The sequence below is a fragment of the Macrotis lagotis genome, chromosome 1 (assembly GCF_037893015.1).
Source record: "Macrotis lagotis isolate mMagLag1 chromosome 1, bilby.v1.9.chrom.fasta, whole genome shotgun sequence".
Classification (NCBI taxonomy): domain Eukaryota; kingdom Metazoa; phylum Chordata; class Mammalia; order Peramelemorphia; family Peramelidae; genus Macrotis; species Macrotis lagotis.
The window spans coordinates 927,385,077-927,406,871 of record NC_133658.1 but is presented as its reverse complement, the minus strand read 5'-3'; the positions used below and the strand labels follow the sequence as shown (position 1 = coordinate 927,406,871).

Below are 21,795 nucleotides of genomic sequence, written 5' to 3'. Positions count from 1 at the left end.
GGAAAAGAAGCTCCCATCCTGGGATACTTTAAAAGGGGACAAGGTCATCCCTAGGGAAATGGCCATCCAAGGAAGCCCTTGGGAAGATTCCTACAATAAAGGAAAAGTAGGGACACACACACACACACACACACACACACACACACACACACACACACACAAGGATGGAGGAAATGACAACAAAATGAAGAAAATTTAGACTCTTGGAAGTCAGCGCTGAGGATGAACCTGGGTGCTAGGGACCCATTGTAGACATTGGCTACTTTAGTTCAGTTCTGCCTATGAGGAATTATTATACAGACTCAGGAAACCAAGGGTGTAAAGAAAATAAAAATTTATTTTAAAAAGTTACAAGAAAATGGTAGGTAAAGAGAGACATAGAAGAGTAGTCAAGCAGGGCTCACTGGGCAAGCAAGTTGGAGAAGACTGGCATTGAGTAGGGATCCAACCCAGATTTTTATGGTCCTGTCTGTCCCTTATCCAGAGGGCAGGTCACTTCACTCTGATCACCTCTCATCCTGGGACATCTCTAGTCTTCTAGTTCTTCAGACCTGGCCACTGAATACATCTGGTTCTGGAGGAAAAAGTGAGGCTAGAGACTTAGCACTCCCTCACTCAAAAAAATCCAATTCTTGTGCTTCTCATGATATCAACTCCTAACAGGGGCCAAGGTCGGGGATAGAAGCCAAAGGTCCACCAGAACAAGCAGGAATCGGAGCTTCAATTTCTTTCTCAGGTTTGTAACAGGAAATTCTCTCAAGTGAAGGAAGAAAAAACAGATTGGGGAGATCCTCAAAATCACCTCTGCCTTCAAACATGTCATCATTCTGAAGGACCTGCCTCACTTCCCTTCCAATCCTCACCCCAAACACTCATAGACCCTCCCACTATGTTTTATGTTAGCTCCTCTCTCATTTGGGGACCCCCCCCCAAGTCTCACCAATGACTGGAGAGGGACATCTGTCCCCTGGGCACGGTCATTGTCTGTAGACAAAAGAGGAAAACACCCCAGTCAGGGACAAACTTTCCAGAACCAGGGGATGGGAAGGGAAGAGAACCCAAGAAAGGCTCCTAGGGAGGGGGGCTCTCCTCTGCTTTCTTCTTTACAGTGTCCCAAAGTTACCACGGCTTGTCCCCTCCACGTCACCCCTTCACTTACCTGCAGCCTGACCACAGGCCTCTCCTCTACCTGAAAAAGAAAAGGCATTTCCAGTAAGGGATACAGGAGAGAAGACTATACTAAGGTCTCAGAAGTTCCCTTATTTGTCTTGGAGACATAGCAAAGACAACTGTACTCCCAGGCTTCCCCTCCAGTCCAGCATGTAGATCCAAGAGGAAGAAAGAAAAGAGGCACCAAAGTGACTTCCAGGACACAGCCAAGATGGTGGCGTGGACCTAAAATGCTCCCAGAGCTTTTCCCTACCAAAGATAAATGAAGCCTTTATACTGCCATTAAAACTACAGATCTCACCAAGAAAAAAGAGAAGATCCAAAGAAGTTTTCAATGGTAGACACCATGTAGGATCTTCAGTGAAGGTCTGTCTTTGGTGGGGGGGAAGGGGAAGTAAAGCCCAGGAGGTGGGAGAGTGGGAAAGCCCATAGGAGGTGCAGTCCAGGTCCTGACAGCTTGACAACAGCAGACATCCTGGAAGCTAGATAGCAAGCCAGCAAAGAGGGTCCCAACCCCAAACAAATCAGGGTAAAAGACAGGACTGGGTTGGGAACAAACCACTGCATAGTCAGAACCTAAACATAAAGGGGGAAATAAACCTCTGCAAAGGCAAGGCCTGGGCTGTAGAGACAATATCTTGGCCAACCACGAGGCAGGCATCAGACTCCAGTCCCAGCACAAAAACCTTGGATCTATAATCCCTATACCCTAGGAGTAGAGTTCAAACAGAAAAGATAAACAAAAAAGCTAAAAGAGAGCTCACTATGGAAAACTAGTTTGCAGATAAAGATGATAACAATCCCACATTGGAAGAAGAAATCAGTGAAAAATTACTCTGAAGGGAAGTTTCAAAAGAATCTATGAATTGGACTCAAATCTAAAAGTTCATAGAAGATCTTTAAAAAATATTTTGTAAACCAAAAAATTGTACTTCCCTTAGGTTAATTAAAGGGTCAAATATAATTGAAGAGATTGGAGTTAGAGGATATGGGTATGTTTGGTCTTGTCTCTCCATTAAAAAGGTCCAAATGTTTGAGACAAAAAGCCCTGCTGAAAAGCAGTGTTTATTCTAAACTTAAGTGTCTCAGTATCCTCTGACCTACTTTAAATTTGCTGTGCGGAAAAAATCTTAGCACTTACTCTGATGGGGCATCATAAGCTGGGTAGTCCTGACAGTGTCTCCCATAATTTACAATCTTATTAAGTCTCACTTAAGTCCTGAAGTGAGAGCTCCAGAACCTCCAATACCTAGAGCATTTTGAAATTCTTATAGTTAATTAAGTCAAGGTTATTCTTAATCCCATACTTTACTTAACAAGGGGTTAAGTACCCTGGGGGGGGGGGGGGAGTGTGTGAGAAAGCATGCTTGGGGGGAGAGGTACAAATAATTCATGAAATGATTTGGCTTTGGATGATACTTTGAGGATTGTTTGTCCTTACAGTGTATTTGAAAATGGGGTAAGGTAAAAAAAAAAAAAAAACTTGATAACTCTTGAAAAGTGAACTTCTAATGAGACAGAAGAGGGGAGGGTACTTAGTGACTTTGAGGAATGCTGCTTATCAAACAATCAATCAATCAATCAATCAATCTGTGATGGTACCTTAATAGCACTTTGAGCTTATCAAGCAATCAATGCATTAAGGTGTTATTGATGATATCTGATTAATAGTACCTAAGTGATAAACTGCACCAGGTGAAGAGGTACAAAGATTTATAATTTTAGAGGGAAAGAAGGAAGGGTGTGAACACTGAGTAAATGCTATACAATTGATTTGGCCCAGAGAGGGAATAAGATACATTCCCATTTGGGTTTAAAAATCTATCCTACTTTAGAAGAAGGGGGGGGGAGAAAGATAAGGGGAAAAGAGACTGATAAAAGAGAAGTCAGAGGTATAAGTGAAAATAAACTGAAAGTTAAATTTCAAAATAAAAGTTAAAAGAGAAAGGGAATAAAACTTTGGTGAGGGGGAATAAGAGAAAAAGAAAGAGAAAAATATAAATGGGGAAAGAAAACTTGGAGGGAAATATAGAATTAGGAATCTTAACTGTAAATATGAATAGGATGAACTGTCTCATAAAATTTAAATGGATAGCAGAAGGGATTAAAAAGCAGACTCCTACAATGTTGTTTTCAAGAAACACATTTGAAGAAGACAAATACACAAAGGGTAAAGGAAAAAGGATGGCGAAAAATATATTATGCTACAGCTGAAGTAAAAAAAATCAGGGTTAGCAATACTGATCTCAGATAAAGGAAAAGCAAATATCAATCACATTAAAAGGGATAAGGAAGGAAACTACATCTTCTAAAAGGGCAACATAGGTGCCTTCTAAAAAGGCACCATAAGTAATGAAGTTATATCATTATTAAACATGTATGCACCTAGTGGTATAGCATCCAAATTCCTACAGGAAAGTTGAGTGAATAATGAAACAGCAAAACTTTAATAATGAGAGACCTCAACCTCCCTCTCTCAGAACTAGATAAATCTAAATACAAAATAAAAAAGAAAGAAGTTAAATAGGTGAATGAAATTTTAGAAAAGTTATATATGATAGACCTCTGGAGAAAACTTAAAGGGTATAGAAAAGAATATAGCTTTTTCTGGGCAATATATGGCACCTATACAAAAATTAACCATGTACTAGAGAATAAAAACCTTATAATCAAACACAGAAAGGCATAAATAATAAATGAATACTTCTCAGACCATGATACAATAACAATTACACGTAATAAAGGGTCAGTGAAAGATAAACCAAAAACTAATTGTAAACCAAATAACTAAATTTTAAATAATGAGTGGGTCAAACCAGCAAATCATAGAAACAATCAATAATTATATTCAAGAAAATGATAATGAGACACCATACCAAAATTTTTGGGAGGCAGCCAAAGCAATTTTGAGGAGAAACTTTATATCTCTAAATGGCTATATAAATAAAATAGAGAAAAAGGGGATCAATGAATTGGGTATGCAACTATAGAAGTTAGAAAAAGAATAAATTAAAGATCCCCAATTAAATACCAAATTAGAAATTCTGAAAATCAAGGAAGAGATTAATAAAAATGGAAAGCTAGAAAACCATTGATCTAATAAATAAAACTAAGAGTTGGTTTTATGAAAAAGCCAAAAAACACAAAGATGATGACCAAATAACCATTATCAAAATTAAAAATGATGAACTAATTACCAATGAGGTGGAAAAAAGAGAGAATTCAGAGCTACTTTGTCAAGCTATATGCCAATAAATTTGATATCATGAATGAAATGGATGAATATTTACAAAAATATGATCTACTAAGATTAACAGAAAAGGAAATAAGATACTTAAATAATCCAATTTCAGAAAAAACGAAATTGAAGGAACCATAAATAAACTCCCTAAGAAAAAGTTTTCAGATCCAATGGATTTATAAGTGAATTCTACCAAACATTTAAAGAACAATTATTTCCTATTCTATATAAAATATTTTTAAAAATAGATGAAGGAGTTCTGCCAAATTCCTGTTATGACACCCAAATTGCACTGATATGTTTACCAGGAAGAATCAAAATAGACAAAGGAAATTATAGACCAATCTCCCTAATGAACATAGATGCAAAAATCTTAAATAAAATTTTAGCAATGAGACTACATCAAGTTATTAATAGGATAATAAAGCATGATTGGGTTGGATTTATACCAGTCAGGTAGGGATGATTTAACATTAGGAAAATATTTAACATAATTGAACATATCTATAGCAAAATCAACAGGAATGTTATGATTATCTCAATAGATGCTGAAAAAATGCCTTTGATAAAATACATCATCCATTCCTGTTTAAAAAAACTAGAAAGTGTAGGAATAAATGGAGTATAAATAGTAAGTAGTATCTATCTAAAGCCATCAAGAAATATTATATTCAATGAGGATAAAGTAGGAGCATTTCCACTAAGATCAGGGATGAAACAAAGATGCCCATTATTACTATTACTACTTAATACAGTATTAGAAATGTTAGCTTTAGTAATAAGAGAAGAAAAAGAAATTGAAGGAATCAGAATTGGCGATGAGGAAGCAGAGCTTTCGCTTTTTGCAGATGATATGATGTTATACTTAGAGAACCCGAGAAAAATCATCTAAAAAACTCCTTGAAACAATTAACAAATTCAGCAAAACCGCAAGATATAAAATAAACCCACATAAATCATCAATATTTCTATATATGAACAACGAAGTCCAAGAGCAAGAAACAGAAAGAGAAATTCTATTTAAAGTAACTGTAGACAACATTGAATACTTGGGAATCTACCTCCTAAGACAAACCCAAGAACTGTTTGAAGACGATTATAAAGCACTTCTTATCTAAATAAAGTCAGATCTAAATACCTGGAAAATGTCAATTGCTCATGGTTTGATCAAGCTAATACAATGAAAATGATCATTCTACCCAAATTAAATTACTTATTCAGTGCCATACCCACCAAACTACCAAATAACTATCTTACCATAATAGGAAAAATAGTAACAAAATTCATCTGGAGCAACAAAATATCAAGACCAACAAGGGAACTGATGGGAAAAAATGTAAAGTGGCTTAACTCTACCACATCCAAAACTACACTATAAAGCAGCAGTCATCAAAACTGCCTGGTACTGGTTAAGAAATAGCGTCATGGATCAGTGGATTGGGATAGGTTCAAAAGAAACAGCAGTAAATGACTATAGCAAGGTACTGTTTGACAAACACAAAGACATCAGCTTCTGGGATAAGATCTCACTATTTGACAAATGTTGGGAAAACTGGAAAATAGTATGGCAAAAACTAGGCATAAACCCACATCTCACATCCTATACCAAAATAAAGTCAAAATGGGTACAGGATTTAAACATAAAGGGCAAAACCATAGATAAATTAATAGAAATTAAGAAATTAAGAAATACTCTATCAAATCTATGGAAAGGGGACAAATTTGTGACCAAACAACTGTAAAATGAATGATTTTGACTATATTAAATTTAAAAGGTTTTGCACTAATAAAATCAATGTTGTCAAAATTAGAAGGAAAGCAGAAAGTTGGGAAGCAATCTTCAAAACTAGGAGTTCTGATAAAGTCTCATTTCTAAAATATAGAGAATTTCATCAGATTTATAAGGTTATAAGTCATTCACCAATTGATAAAGTCAAAGGTTATGAATAGATAGTTTTCAAATGAAGAAATTAAAACTATATATAATCAGATGAAAGAATGGTCCAAATATTATTGAGTAAAGAAATGCAAATTAAAATAACTATGAGGTACCACCTCACATCTATCAGATTGGCTAAGATGTCAAAAAGGGAAAATCAATGTTGGAGAGGTTGTGGGAAGATTGGAACATTGATGCATTGAGGGTGGAGTTGTGAAGGGATCCAACCATTCTGGGGAGCGATATGGAACTCTGTCCAAAGAGCAATAAAATGTTCATATCCTCTGTCCCAGCAATTCCAATTCTAGACCTATACCCAGAAGAAATCATAAAAAATGGGAAAAGTTCCACATGTTCCAAAATATTCATAGCAGCTCTCTTTATAGTGGCAAAGAATTGGAAATTGAGGGGATGCCCATCCATTGGGGAATTGCAAAACAAGCTGTGGTATATGAATATTATGGAATACTACCGTTCTATAAGAAACCATAAATGGTCAGAATCTAGAAAAGCATGGAAGGAATTGCAGGGTCTGATGCTGAGTGAAGGGAGCAGAACCAAGAGAACATTGTACACATTAACAGCATTGTAAAATGGACAACCCTGATGGAAGCAGCTCTTCCCTGCAGTCCAGAGAGCTGCAACAACCCTATTAGAATGGCTATGAAGAATGCTATTTCCATCCAGAGGAAGAAAAACAAAACAAAACAAAAAACCCCAAAACTAAAACAAAACCCTTCCAAATCTCATGAACACTTTATTAAAAATTTCTCTTATGTATGACTTTCCCATAATCCTACTTCTTCATACTAAAAATGACTAATCTGTAAACATGTTTAACACAAATATGTGTGCACAATATTGTTAATATTAACCTCATTGTTTGCCCCTGAGGGGAAGGGGGTGGGAAGGTAGGGAGGAAGGAAATTTTGTAACTTAAAAAGATACCTATGTTGAAAAATGTTGAAAAACTTTCATAACATATATTTGGAAAAATAAAATGTCAATAAAAAAGAAAAGTAAAGAGGGGCCAGAAATGGACCATTCCCCACATCCATGGGTTTTCTAGGCTGGTCTACAATTCCCCACTGGGGGATACTCAGGTCCTTTGGCAGAAATCCCCATATTCATTTCTGATGTGCGGCTGAAGCAATTCCCCTCTTCCCTTCCCACCTCCAATCTCAGCCATCCTGTGAGATCTGCAGGGTGTCCCCCAGAAAAAGAATATTCTATTCACAGATCTGTTCATCTAGCATCTTAGACCTAACAGTCCCTAAAATAGAGAAAGGACTTAGAGACAGGACAAGCTGCCAGGCTAGGGGGAGCCAAAATCTCCATGGTGCCCACTCCCTGGTGACCACCCCCCCCAGACCTGCCCACCTGAGTTCTTTTTCCTCCAGAATACAACTACAGCAACAGCGAGGAGGAGGAGGAAGACCCCAACTGTAACCCCCAGGATGGTCCAGGTGGATGAAGATGATGTCTCTAAAATGGAACTGAGAGTTGAGAGTGACCTGAGAGTCCCTCAGCCCTTCCCCAACTCCCCCCAGTCACTCCACCTCCCTCTGCTCTTCATCCCAGTTTCCACTCACTATTGTTTTCCCATTTCAGGGTGAGGGGCTCAGCCAGTCCCTTATGTTGTACTTGGCAGGTGTATCTCCCTTCCTGGCCTGGGGTCACCCCCACAGCTGCCCACTTCTGGAAGGTTCCGTCTCCCCCAGGCCTGGTCTCAATGAATTCCGTGTCCTGGAGCTGTTCCTCATCCCTCAGCCAAGTCAGAGAGATCTTTGCAGGGTAAAAGTCCTGGGCCCGGCAGGTCAGGGTGACCTTCCCATGGTGGGCAGTGTCACTGAGGGTCACTCGGACAGAAGGAGGGTCTGGGGGCAAAGGTCAGAGGTATCGTCAGACTCTCCCTTTGCCCTCCCCTCCAAGGTCACAAGACTAGATGGGGTGAGGTGAAACCAGCCGCCATCCAGACCCTAAAGTACCAGGGTTTCCCTGGAGGTCTGCGTTGGGGCTGAGGCTGCTGGGGTGGGAGAGAAGGGTCGGTGGGGGCCTTGAATGCAGAGCACACTGGGGCAGGGCTGGCGGTACCTGTCCTGGTCAGCGCCTCCTTCCCCATCTCCAGGTAGTTGTGCAGCCACTGAACACACTCCTCCTGCAGACAGAGCCTCCTCTCAGCTTCGCTCTCCTCCTCCCACGAGTGCTTGGAGATCTCCAGCTGGGGCACGAACACTGTCCAGGTCCACGTCCAGGTCTTGACATCCGAGGCAACGTCTTCCTGTCTGTCGTAGGCGTCTTGGTAAAAGCCGCGCTGCAGGCGGCCGTCGGGGGAGACCTCGCAGCCGTGCAGGAACTGGAGAGTGTGGACGCCTGCACCCCGGCCCCCAGCCCGAGGTCAGCGTGGCCGGGGGCGACGGGAGATGACCCCATGGCCACTCCTCCCCCCTTGGTCCCCATCACGCACCGCCCCGGCTAAGGTTGAGATCCCGGCGCAGGGCCCCCAGCTTCTCCCCGTACAGCTCCGAGTTCTTCCACCCGACCCGCGTGTTCCGCTCCCAGTACTCGGGGTCCACCAGGACCACCCGCTCCATCCACGCCGCCCGCGGCTCCGCCCTCGGATTGGGGCCGTCGCTGTCGAAGCGCACGAACTCCTCATCGTCCACGTAGCCCACGGCCACGAAGCGGGGCTCCCCGAGCTCGGGCCGGGTCCAGGCGGTGTAGAAAAACCTCAGGGAGTGAGAGTCTGAGGGGAGGGGACGGGGCCCCAGCTCCGGGTAGGATCCGCCCGACCCGACCCCGGAGTCTGCGGCCAAGCTCGGGGCGGGGAAGGGGGGATGGTGATCCTTGTAGGACCCCCGGATTCCAAATCCCGCCGCCCCCGAGGCTGTTGGGGGCACTGAGAGGGCGCTCGTGATTCTCCCCATTCTACCGCGTTGAGATAAAAAATACGCCCCTCTTAGTCCTCGCCCCCCACCTCTAGGTCCTATTCCTGGGGCTCACACTCCTCCCCCTCAGCGACCCCCCGAATCGGGAGTCCTCACCAGCCCCTCACTGCCCTCCCACTCCTCTATCAGAGCTGCTCCGGGTTCTCGCCCTGCTCTTGGATGTGGGATTTGGGGTCCAGAGAGCGCCCCCAGGCAGCTCTGCTCCTCCTTGATGCCCCCATCCACTCTCCTGGCACCTCCATCTCAAGGCCCCCTGTCCTCACACCCCTACTAATGCTCTCCTCCCCCAGGTTCCTTTCCTCCTTCTCCCTTCCAGCCCCCCCCCCCCCCCCAACCCCACCTTGAGACTAAGGGGCCAGTTCCGGGAAACCCTCCCTGGCCCGGGGCTGGAAGAGTTTTCTGGGACCCCCCCCCCTCTGATGACTCCCCGGTGTCCTCACCTGCCCGGGTCACAGGCAGCCCCAGGGCCCCCAACAGGTGGAGAAAGAGCAGGACCGACTCCAGGCTCCAAGGTGCTCTGCCAGCATCCTAGAAAAACACAAGCCCGGCTACCACCCATCCGTAACTTCTGATTGGCTGCGCCGAGTCTCTGCCGCCCAATAGGAAACAGCTGTATACGTCACTGGTAACCGGGCAGAATGGGGTCCATCAACAGGCGCTGAAGTGATACTGATAACCCCCGGCTTCTGTCCCTTCATCTTTCTGGCTTTGTCCGGGAGCGGCCTGGGACCCGGGGCGGGGCCGGAGCCGCCCTCCCTCCCATCCTAGCTTCAGAAACACCCAGATCTGGGGCGCCCAGTCTGATTCAGAGCCAAAGAGGAGCCCAGTCTCCGCCCCCCCAGTGGGAGTGGGTGTGGGTGCAAAAGGGCAGCCAGGACACACATCACTACAGTAGTCCCCTCGTAAAAGGAAACATAACCCCCCTCCCCACACACACACACAGAGACCTCAAGAAAAATAAAGTGAGAAAAGAACAGGGAGCTTCGGGGTGCATTCTGACACCATCAGCTCTGGCTGTGGGGGGTCGCATTCTTTATAGTAATTCCATCAGAAAATTTTGCTTCCATATTTTTTCTCATAGTTCGATTGCTAACTATTGCCCTCCATCCTTCCCCCCATTCCCGTTTATTCTATTCCCTCTCTCCCGTCTCCCTGTCCCTCCTGAAAAGTGAGTTCTGTCTAACTATCCTCACCTACAGCCCCCTCCCCTCCCCAGTGCCCCTTCCTCTATTTTCCTCTAGGGTAAAATAGATTACTCTGCCCTAGTGAGTGAAGACCTTAATCCCTCTCCATCCTGCCCCTCCCTGGCCACCTTCCCCTCTGCCCTTCCTTCCATTCACAGCCCGGTTATGTCCTTTTGCAGAATATCTACTCCCATGATGCTGTAAACCACTTGGGGAGAACTATATGGGTTTTTTTGGGGGGGTTAGGTTTTTTCCCAAGTCAAATGGGGTTAAGTGGCTTGTCCAAGGCCACACAGCTAGGTAATTATTAAGTGTCTGAGACCGGATTTGAACCCAGGTACTCCTGACTCCAAGGCCTGTGCTTTATCCACTACGCCACCTAGCCGGCCAGAACTATATGTTTTTATTTGTATTTCTGTCCCCACCATTCAGTCCCTGCCACATGGACACTGCCGTACAATAGGTAATTAAGAAATATCTCCTGACTTCCTACAATCAGCCCCCAAGCCTCTAGGGACCCTGAAGGAAACAGCCTGTGGGGATGCCTCTCCCTCCTATGACCCCCCCAACACACAAGGAAAGATCCTTTGGAGGGTGACCTCCTCCTATCCCACCTCAGTTGCTACCCAGGAAAGGCTCCTGGCCCTTTGCTGCTCCCTGCCCAGGGTCAGGCCTCAGTACAAAGAGATCCAGAAGGCTGTCCTGTACACAGGACATATGCAGGGAGGGATGAAAGGTCATAAGTGAGTTCAGGGCAATGCCTGTTTGGCTCCCTTTCATGTAGGATGGGCTAGATTTTCCAAAAAAAAGCAGAGAAACTGTCCCCAAGATTGAATTGGTCCAGGCAACAAGGGTTAGAGCATTGACATGGTTTCCCAGTTTGCCTGGCTGTTGTTTTGGAAATCAGGAGATGTAGATGAAGAGGCAGAACATTCTGTTCTTGGGGAGATGAGGTGTTTCCTTTGAGGAGGTCAAAGACCCTGGATCCAAGGAGGCAGGTGGGGTGGTGGAAGGGAAATAAAGTTTAAGAATAGGAAAGGTGGGACCAGAGTGAGGAGAGACTTGTGGCAGTTAGATCCACCAGTAGACCAATGTCATCTCTTGGGTTTCTAGAAGGCTTTCCAGAACAATCTGGACTACAGGGGCTTCTGAGAGGAGGAGGAGGCAAGCCCTTGTTTTGGTATTCAATTTAGGGAGTCATCTCCAAGCACCAGGAGGTACTCTGGTGTCTCTGACTGGACCCCTCACTGTTCCCTAATTTCAGTGTTCTTAAAAAAACACTACTTTCTGAAGTGGGGGAATTTCCAGTTACAGCGATTATAAGTTTAAAATCAGTCACTTTTGACAGTAATAAGAAAAATAAAATCTTCACATGTTAGATGGGAGTGGGGGCAAGAGAGGAAACAGAATATTAGAAAACCAGTAGATAAACTTAGCAACCACCTTCAAAGGTCTTAGGAATGAGGGAGGGCAAATTTCCCAATTTATACATCAGACAGGTAGGACCAGTGCTGTTACTGATGGAGGAGGTGGAGCAGAGGCACCTTGAGAAAGGAGTTCACAGACTCAGACTGTCTCTCACTCAAGGAAAATTTGTCAGAGTATAAGATTCTCAAAACTAAAATCCTGGTAAAAGATTCTTTTCTTCAGAGAGTACTTAGCCTTCATATCATGTATGCTGCCAAACTATAGGAACTTGAGACTCCTGGGTATCTACTCCCTTAATAATTAGATACTTAGGAAGACCCTTGTTGGAATGGGGGCGGGGGGATGTTTGTCCTTCCGGAAAAGAGACATTAGAAGATCCAGAGAGCTTTGTACAAGGTTGATAGTCTTGGGGTAGCTAGGTAGGGCAGTGGATAGAGCACTGGTTTTGGAGTCAGGAGGACCTGAGTTCAAATGCAGCCTCAAACACTTAATAATTGCTCAGCTGTGTCCGCTTGGGCAAGTCACTTAACCCCATGGCCTTAAATAAATAAAAAATTTTTTAAAAAGGATGATGATCTTTAAGAAGTAGTTTGGGCAATGTAATATTGTACAACTTTCATAATCAAACCACAAAAGGAGGTTAATAATTTTCCCTAATCTCTGTTTCTGTATAAAAATCACCCTTTTCCAATTCAAGGATGGTCATTTTCTTAATGGCCTCCACCTATAGGTTAGAGGTAAGAACTTAGAGAATAAAACTTTAAAATGTCTAATCCATACTTTCTGTCATTATTTTGACCTTGCATTTTAAATGTTTTAGGGTTGACAAGTTTTATTTCAGGGAGTTGAGGCCAAGGGAGTTAGAGGGGACACTAACCATGAGGGTTAGAAGTAGGCTAGACACTGAAGCTCTACTGGCTAGGCTAGGAAGGGCATTAACCCTGAGGGTTTGGGATAGGGTCCTTAAATAAGATGGGGGTAAACAAAAAGTGTTTCCCATGCCAAGGATGTGGTTGGGGGGCTTTGGACTTAAGAGGCTTGAGGGAACTGCAGGCAGGATGCAAGGATATAGTTAGGGGGCATCTATCTACCCTCAAGAGAAAACCTGAGGGGCCATCAGACAGAATGAAAATGTTTATTACAAGATGCACAGGGCTTGTTAACAAGTTTCCAAACAAGTTTTTCCAAATGATAAGTTTGGAGCTAAAATGAAGTCAGAGAAATAGGGGGGTGGGATCTCAAACACAGAATAGAGAAAGTTGGGGTCCCATCATTACCTCCTTTATGCTGAGAACAAGAAAGAGATAGTTTATATTAAAGACTAAGGATGACTCCTATGTTCAACTCCTATTTTCAGCTTCCATTCCAGTGGACCTCAATTTACTTTTTGAGCCCTTTGGTCTCCCAAGGTCACTTATAGCAATCATTTGATCTGGTGCATAGATGGCTGGACCCTGAGCTAGTGTTGGAAGGGAGAGGGAGAGACAGAAACACTGGGAGATTTTCATGACAGGACTGAGGATATGTTTGATTTGTCACTGAAAAACAGTTCTGCAACTAATATTTGCAACTTTTTTCAAGTTTCCAACCCTGGAATCAAGCTCAAGAATGAAAATGAAATTGAAGAACAGATGAAAAAGTCATAGGGACTGTGACTTTGGGTGAATCACTTAATGGCTAGATTTCCTTAGCTCTGAAATGAAAGGATTAGATGTGATAATTTTAGAAGATTTTTCTAGCTGTTATACTCAAGGAGAAGCAGAGATTGAATTGAAAGGATCGGCAGAACAAAGAAGAGAGATACAACTCTGTAAAGGAACAAGTAAGGAGAGAGAAGAAATAGAAGCCCCTCTTTGCCTATAGCAAATTAACAATTTAGGAAAAAATACAATTAGAAACTCTCAGGTTTATGTTGGATTATTACATTTGGTAAGTGTTATCAACCCTAAATGTGTAAAAGCCCTAAAAATATAGGGTTAAACTAAAATGACAGAAAATATAGGTTAGAGATTTTTAGGTTGTATTCTCTAAGATCTTAATTCTAAACCTTAAGGTGGAGGCCATTAAGAAAAATGGCCAAACCTTCAACTGGAAAGAGTTGATTTTTTACACGGAATTCAAGAAAAGAGAAAATCAATAACCTCCTTTTGTGATTGGATCATGAAAGTTGCACAGTACAATTGCCCAAACTGCTCCTCAAACACGATCATCCTTGAACAATCCTAACTGCTCTCTTGTTTTCTCCTACTGTCTGTCAGGACAAGTCTCCCACCATCCTGATCATTGTCTTCCTGAATATGTAATTTTAAAAAAAGAAAAGATACTAGGAGCCTTAATTTCATACTAACTGGATATCTGAAGATTGAACATTTTCTAAAAGAATTAATTTTGGGGGGGCATCTAGGTGGCATAGGATAGAGCACCGGCCCTGGAGTCAGGAGTACCTGAGTTTAAATCCAGCCTCAGACACTTAAGAATTAGCTAGCTGTGTGGCCTTGGGCAAGCCACTAATCCCCATTGCCTTGCAAAAAATTTTTAAAAATTAATTTTTTAACCAGAATTATAGTTTTCCAAAATTATTATGCTTAACATCATCTCCCATTTTGATCACAGTTTTAGATCAACTAAAGAGGTGCAGAGAAGAGATGAGGGTCATATTGGAGAGAGAGATAGCTTCTCTTCATCACCTAGGGTCACTAGAAGAATGGGCATGCATCAAACATGTGGTTCATCCATAGGGTGAGGAGCATAAGGATGGACAATACATTCACAGAATCGAGAGGAAAGCTGAGATCCAAAGGGGGCAGGCCCCTTTGATGAAATAATCCATACCAATCAAGACAGAAGAATGTAAACAAGAACATCAACTTCTGGTCCATTTCTGTATTTCTGGAGTCTGTCAATGACCAGGCTTTTCCAAGTACCTTCAGATCACTTGTAGATGTCTTTCTTTCAGTAAAAAGAAATATCTCAATTTAAAATTTTAAATAGATCTAAATTCATATTTCGGAACCTCTTTGATTTGCCAATTGTCCCATATTGACCTTATTTACAAATGGAAAATTTCCAGAATTGAATTAGTTTTCTTTTCCACATTTTCTTATTCATTTATTGATTCAATTTCCCTATTTGGTGGATTCTAAACTTTCATAAAAATGAGAATTCCACTGAAAAAGTGAATTCTTTAAAAATCTACTAAATTAATTTTGAGCTTGTAGCATGTATATTTGATCATCCCTTTAGAACAAAGAGTGATTTTGCATATAAAACTTTTGTTAGTATTTAAAATAAATCAAAAATATTTACCTGAATGATATATTTTTCTCTTCAAAATATTTTAACATAGATGATAACAACACATGACTGACATCAGATGTCAAAGCTAAATACTAGCCTAGTAGGTTGTTAGAAAATGGCATAAATTTTAGCACTTGATTTTAACATTCATCACCTGATATGATTATAGAAATTTACCATAAAGATCAGGGACATAAAAAGGGGGGGAAATGCTATCATTTATTTAATTGTCAGTTTCTAGGCAGAGCTCATGTGGCTGGTCAAATGCCCTGAGATAATCTGGTGCTAATGAGCCTGTCACTTGCAGTGTCCTAATCCAACCCCCATAAAGTGGCAGGCATCAAAACAACATTGACCCAATAGTAATTCCTGGGCGGATCATATCTGAAGTCAGACAAAAGAATGTCAATTGAACAGCCCTATAAGGTCTTAAATAGCAAATTCCAATTAATCAGAAATTCAGGTGAGTTCAGCTCACAGAGATCAAACACCAATTATAATCTCACATTGGCACAACAAGAGAGGATCACAAATTATATTAGCCATGTTCAAATAAATTTGAGCAATAAATCATTGCTTCCAGAATCCTTTTAAAACAATTAGAACAGGGGTGGCTATGTGGCACAGTGGATAGAGCACCTGCCCTGGAGTCAGGAGTACTTGAGTTCAAATCCAGTCTCAGACACTTAACAATTACCTAGCTGTGTGGCCTTGGGCAAGCCACTTAACCCCATTTGCTTTGCAAAAAAAAAAAAAAAAACCTAAAGAAAAACACACAATTAGAACAACATTAGGTAATGTTCAAATAATTTGCACGTAGCTCTACAGATGTACCAAAATCCAGATGTAACCAAGAACATACATTAGATTCCAAATAAGATGACATGAATCATTACCCTTTACTAAGCATATTCCTACACTGAAAACTTATCTTCTCAGTTTAATGGATTCTACATTTTGTTTCCCAAGTTTATTCACTACTACCCAAACACACTCATATCATTTTCAAAAATAAAATGATATTCTCCAGGACTTTAATCTTCTCCATGAGAATTTCAAACTACCAACATAGCTCTTACGCCATACACTGGCAACAAATCTAGCTCAAACGACAAGAAGTTTTCTACTTGCAAATATTACAGTAATTTAAGTGCTGTAAATATTAACCCAATGACAAAATGATTCACAAAAAGAAACCTGGAAAATAAAACCTTTTCTATCATGGCTGCAAGCAGTATCATCACATTGTTGCAAGAGATTGGCTAATAGCTTTGAAAATTTAGTGGGCTTTGTACAAATCAGAAAAAATAACTTTGACAAAATCCTTTTTCTAAGAGTTTCTCTTTTGAAAAACACGAAACATCTTGATGTTAAAAGGACAATCACAAAATCTTCATAAATACATAAGAGATTTTATCCTTACTGACAATCATAATAGATAGAATTATTGAGCAATGTTTCTCAGTGTTACAATATCATTAAAAGATACTTGAAAACTCTTTAATTCAGTGTTGTCAGATTACCTTACACAGAAACTCAACTTATATGCATGCATATAATATATATATATATATATATATATATATATATAGTTTTCTATATAAAAGTGATTGTATAGCTTAAACTCTAAATTTCTTCATTCAGGTAGTCCTGTTCTTTTTTCCTTCCAGGACTACAATTTAGATTAAATCAATCCAAATCTTAAACTTTAAGTCACATATTCCTTTCTTTTTTTTAACCCATTTAAAAACTAAATCAAAAAAACCCCAACCCCTTTCTTTCTGTAGTTTTTTTTTTTTAATTCAAGGCAATGGGGTTAATGTGACTTACCTAAGGTCACCCAGCTAGGTAACTGTTAAGTGTCTGAGGCTGCATTTGAACTCAGGTCCTCCTGACTCCAGGGCCAGTGCTCTATCTACTGAGCCAACTAGTTGCCCCCTTTCCCCCTTTCCATAGTTTCTAACTGAAACAAAGTTACTTATATTTTAAAAAATGATGGGGGGTGACTAGGTGGCACAGTGGATAGAGCGCCGGCCCTGGGGTCAGGAGGACCTGAGTTCAAATCCAGCCTCAGACATTTAATAATGACCCAGCTGTGTGACCTTGGGCAAGTCACTTAAGCCCATTGCCTTGCAAAAAAAACTTTAAAAAATGATCTAACAAGGAGTTATGCTCTGAAATTTAATAATATCAGTTAATATCAGAATAACATTTTTAACTTCCATTCTTTTTTCTGAAACCAAATACCTGATTATTTCATGAGAAAACAACAAACTAGCACTATGCTCAGTTTCAAAATGCTTGCATTCAATGTACTCCAAAGATGAGCAAAACCTAAACTATTTCAAATCTGGGTCCACACTCCGAGAAAGATTCCATAACTTGCCTTATGATTTATATATACATTATATTACTTATAAAATGCACACATTAGATACATATATAGATATATTACATACATATAGCTTGCAGCTATCCTTTTTACAACTTACTCATACCTCCCTCACCTCCCTCACATGCTTAAGATGATCTTTCTCCAGAAAATTCAAGACATCATAACTTCCATTTCCCTTTTAACCTTTTCTATTCTTTTCTCATGTCTTACAAAATCCATTTTGTTTCCTTTTTATTATTTTTAATATACTTTCTGTTTAACCATATTTCAGACTATTTATTCTTTCTAATGAACTTTCCTTTTTATGCCTTTGTTTTTATCACATGCAGTTATCAATAGTTCTTACTCTTACAGCCAAGAACTAATTAATTATTTAAACTTATTCCCTCAGACCATTCTAACTACAGATGAAGAAGGACAAGTTATATCTGATATTACGCTTTATATTGTATAAATTCAAGGCATGGGCCAGTGAATTGTAGGCTTTAAAAAGAGAGATCCCCGACCCCTGTCAAGCTCCAATAGTCTCTAGGGATCAATTTAAAGTTACTCTGCAGTCCTATTGCCTTGGGATCCCAGACATTTGCCAGATAACTGTAGCCTTAGCTGGAAAAGGGGAGGCAAAGAACTGGTTCAGAGAGGCCAAAGGTAATGGTACTTTTGAGGCATTTCAGGAGACAGATTGGGTAGCTTCTACAGATCAACAGTATCATTACTCAAGCTTTGGGAGATGGTTTAATAGAGGCTACCCCACTTGCTTTTCTCCAACCAGTGGTTTTTCACAAATCAAAACTGTTATTCAAAAACAAGGTGAAACAATATTTCATTTTTTTGTTCATCTACCAGAGGCTTTGATGCAAATTCTGGTCTAATATGTGAACAGGAAGGAGGAGGATTCACAGTTTCTCTCTTACTTTGTTTACAATCTTCAAGCTTCTCTGTCACTGAATATTAACATTATCCAGCCAGAATGGCATGCTAAGGATCCCCAGTTCATAGATGAACTAACTGCTCAGCAAGGACAGACTTTTGCAACTCCGGGAGAGGACAATGTCCAGGAGAGAAGGGAGTCAGTGTAAACTCTGCAGCTCAAGAAGATAAACCACACCTATCCAAAATCCACATGTTACTAGTAACCAGTCTGAGAATCAAGTAGCAAGGGTTTGTCATTACTGCAGGAAACCAGGGAAGACACAGTGCAAACTTCTGGAGAATAACAAAAAAAAAAGGAATTAAAAAATCCTTCCCCAAAATTTCTGAGCTTTTAAAATGTCCCTTCTTTCTCTTATTCTTGGACAATACTATTTTCAGCTTATTGTCTTGCCTGGGTCTCCAGTGGTACCCAACCCCAACCCTGCCATCTCGTATTCTTCCTTCTATACAGTGATCACTATGCAGGTTCTTTTTTTCCATTCCTCTTCATCCCAGAAAACAATACCTTTTTGTTTTTACATGGGAAGGATAGCAATTTACATGGACAGTTTTGTTTTTAATACTTGCCCATTTAGTTCTTAAACTTTGACTGAGCAGCCTCTCCCTCTTTGGCTATCTTTTTATCTTTTTATCTCTCTCCCCTCTTATCTCTTTCAAATTGGAAGTTTTGAAGGGAAAAGGAACAGGATTATATAAATTAAGAGAAGTATTAAAGGTATATGGTCACCTTATTCATCAGATACCATAAGGTTTGATTTTTAATGCATTACTAAGTACATATATTGTATTAATTGGAAAGGATTTAAGTTGAAAAATGCTTAAGTTGAATTATGATATTGTGATGTTCATAAATGTTCTAATATTAAGAAATATTGGTCGATAATTGGGAGTTTAAACTTGTGCTGAAAACTAATAGAATGAAGGAAGGAAGGAAGGAAAACTAAATCTCTTATGTATTATTATTGCTTATTGTAACCAAAGATTTTTTTTGACTATGACTTATACATTTCCTATGATTGCTAGGAACAAAGTAAATATTGCAATGATCAAAAGGATATTTAGAACCATCTGGTCATAAATCTTAATGAAGAATTTTCTGTAAGGAAGTCTGATGGACATTTAACAAGTTCAGCCACCTGGCTTAGTCGATTTTAATTAAATTACTAATGAATTGGGTTAGTCATGTGATGTCACTCTTTAAAGTCAATATTTGAGAGAAATTTGACAAGGTTGTCTGTCTGAAAAATTGTGAATCTATTCATTGGAGTTATTGGAGAACATAATAGAGGCAATTTGGACAGGAAAATGTTTAAATATTCCTTCTGCACTGACCATGTAGCTTACACCACTTAAGGCAATAAACACCCCTAAGCCCATCCCATTTTTCAGGTTCTTGAGATGACATCAATCAACTTTTAGCTTCTTAATTACCTCATTTCTGAATTGAGTTCTTGGGAGTCACTTTAAAGGTTCTATAGGGAGAATAGAATAAAAAGTCTAATCCTATTGCAAAAGGGACAGATGTAAAATTCTAGCAAAATCCTTGCACAAAATGGGGAGTAATTTTATAATTTAAGTTGTCAAAGATGTACTTTCTAAGAATATATTTACATAAAGTGAAGAAAGACAGGAAATTGTTCAGTAGTATTCAAATAAACCCTCTAGGTGACCAAAGAAAAAATGCATTTGAATAAATCTTAAGGCCTTAGCACACTTTGTCACTTCTGATAAGAGTAAATGAAATGTTATTCTCCATCTTAAAGGAACTGATCCTTCCTTTTGTAAACACCCTGGAGGGGCAAGGAAGGTGGATTTGGAAGTTCTGCCGTATTTGGGAATTACTGCATAAGAAGAACTTGGTGGGCTTAATTTATGATGCCTAAAAGTAAATTTTATACCAATTTAGCTTTTTTTTTTCGCAAGGCAAATGGGGTTGAGTGGCTTGCCCAAGGCCACACAGCCAGGTCATTGTTAAGTGTCTGAGAGCGGATTTGAACCCAGGTCCTCCTGACTCCAAGGCTGGTGCTTTATCCACTGCGCCACCTAGCCGCCAAATACCAACTTAGCTTTGAGAAATTCTCATTTTCAGAGCTATTTTTGCTTTAAGATTGAATTAGATAGACGCCTATCACTTCACAAGTCCGCAATTAAAGGGGAGGGAGCGGAAGTAGACGGAGAAATGTCTAAAAGCTCTAGCATGCCTTTCCAGTGTTACTAGAGAGAGCGTGCAGCCGGGATAGCCCGGGCCACGCTTTGCTGCAATGCCAGCCACGCGCTGGTAGCTTCAGACGCTGCGGTGAACGCCTCCCAACACCCCCATAGGAAAGCCTCTCCTCCCCCCTCCCGGCTGGACAGCTGGACACCCCCCTCCTTCCCGGCTTCTCCCTTCCAGCACCCCCTGATCCTAACGGGCCGGTACCGAGGAAACCCGCCCTGGCCCGGGGCTGGCAAGCCGCGCCCCCCACGCTCCGTCCAGGCTCCAGGGCGCCCTGGAATGCCCGTCTCTCCTCACCTGCCCAGGGCTCCGGCAGCGCCAGCACCGCAGGGAAGGACAGAGCTCGGTGCCCAAGCTCATCCTTAACTTCTGATTGGCTGGCCCCGGGCTCCGCCGCCAGTCGCCAGTGGAGATCCTCGGACGTCACGGTAACTGGGCAGAATGGCCCGGCCCAGGTTAGGAGCGCAGTGCCCCGAGGCTTGCCCAGGTAGGGGACCCCCAGGAGCCGCCCTTCCTCCCGGCGTCTCCCCGGGAGCACCCAGGTGCGTCTGAACCGGGGCTGGGTGCCGTCCCAGCGCCGCCCCTCCTCTGTGCTCTCCTTCCTGCCCTTCTTAGAAGCAAACCGAAAGTTCCTCTCACTGGGAGAAACCTGGGGCCGGGGGTGGGGGGGGGGGGCGCCCCCTGTTTGGATGACCTCTGGTAACCCGGATTGCCTTGGGTTAAAAATCCAGTAAAGTTAGTTTTAGAAATGCAGTTTGGTTCTCTGGGATCTGCCAAGAATCCACGGGGCATGGCAGCCTTCCGAATGCCAACACAGAATGAACCGAGCCATCAATATTGATGTTTTCTCCTGCCATTTCCTCTGCCCACTCACTCAGTTAGGAGAGGGAGAGGGCAGGAGAAAATGCCCTCAGCCCAAAGCACACTGATCCCTCCAGCTTGGCCGGAGTTTTATGGTACTGGGGGGGGGGGCGGTGGAGAGAAGCGGGGCAGTGGGCTCCGGGCCATAGACATGGTGCCGCTCACAAGAAAATACTAAGAAACA

The 21,795-nt window shown here is 41.6% G+C and overlaps 1 protein-coding gene across 5 annotated transcripts; it reads right to left on the bottom strand.

Moving 5' to 3' along the window:
* Positions 1 to 366: 366 nt before the first annotated feature.
* On the bottom strand, positions 367 to 21,201 carry LOC141511290 (BOLA class I histocompatibility antigen, alpha chain BL3-7-like). 5 transcript variants are annotated; one of them, XM_074220533.1, is made up of 8 exons: positions 21,048 to 21,201; positions 9,739 to 9,826; positions 8,818 to 9,096; positions 8,445 to 8,723; positions 7,943 to 8,227; positions 7,731 to 7,835; positions 1,160 to 1,189; positions 367 to 984 (listed from the first exon to the last, which is right to left on the bottom strand). In XM_074220533.1, exons 1-8 carry the CDS (start codon positions 21,108 to 21,110, stop codon positions 860 to 862), a joined length of 1,254 nt encoding a protein of 417 aa, XP_074076634.1. In that variant the 5' UTR covers positions 21,111 to 21,201; the 3' UTR covers positions 367 to 859. The 5 variants fall into 5 exon arrangements, with proteins under 5 accessions (XP_074076634.1, XP_074076638.1, XP_074076628.1 ...); XM_074220537.1 differs by lacking the exons at positions 9,739 to 9,826; positions 21,048 to 21,201 and having other exon boundaries at positions 367 to 574; positions 941 to 984; positions 8,818 to 9,284; XM_074220527.1 differs by lacking the exons at positions 9,739 to 9,826; positions 21,048 to 21,201 and having other exon boundaries at positions 8,818 to 9,284.
* Positions 21,202 to 21,795: the final 594 nt, after the last annotated feature.

Coding starts and splice junctions, on each gene's coding strand:
- LOC141511290 (XM_074220527.1), bottom strand. CDS start 9,277: ATGGGGAGAATCACGAGCGCCCTCTCAGTGCCCCCAACAGCCTCGGGG. Junction 1,190..7,730: donor CTGGAGGAAAAAGAACTCAG/GTGGGCAGGTCT, acceptor TTTCTTTTTCAG/GTAGAGGAGAGGCCTGTGGT. Junction 985..1,159: donor GGCCTGTGGTCAGGCTGCAG/GTAAGTGAAGGG, acceptor TTTTGTCTACAG/ACAATGACCGTGCCCAGGGG.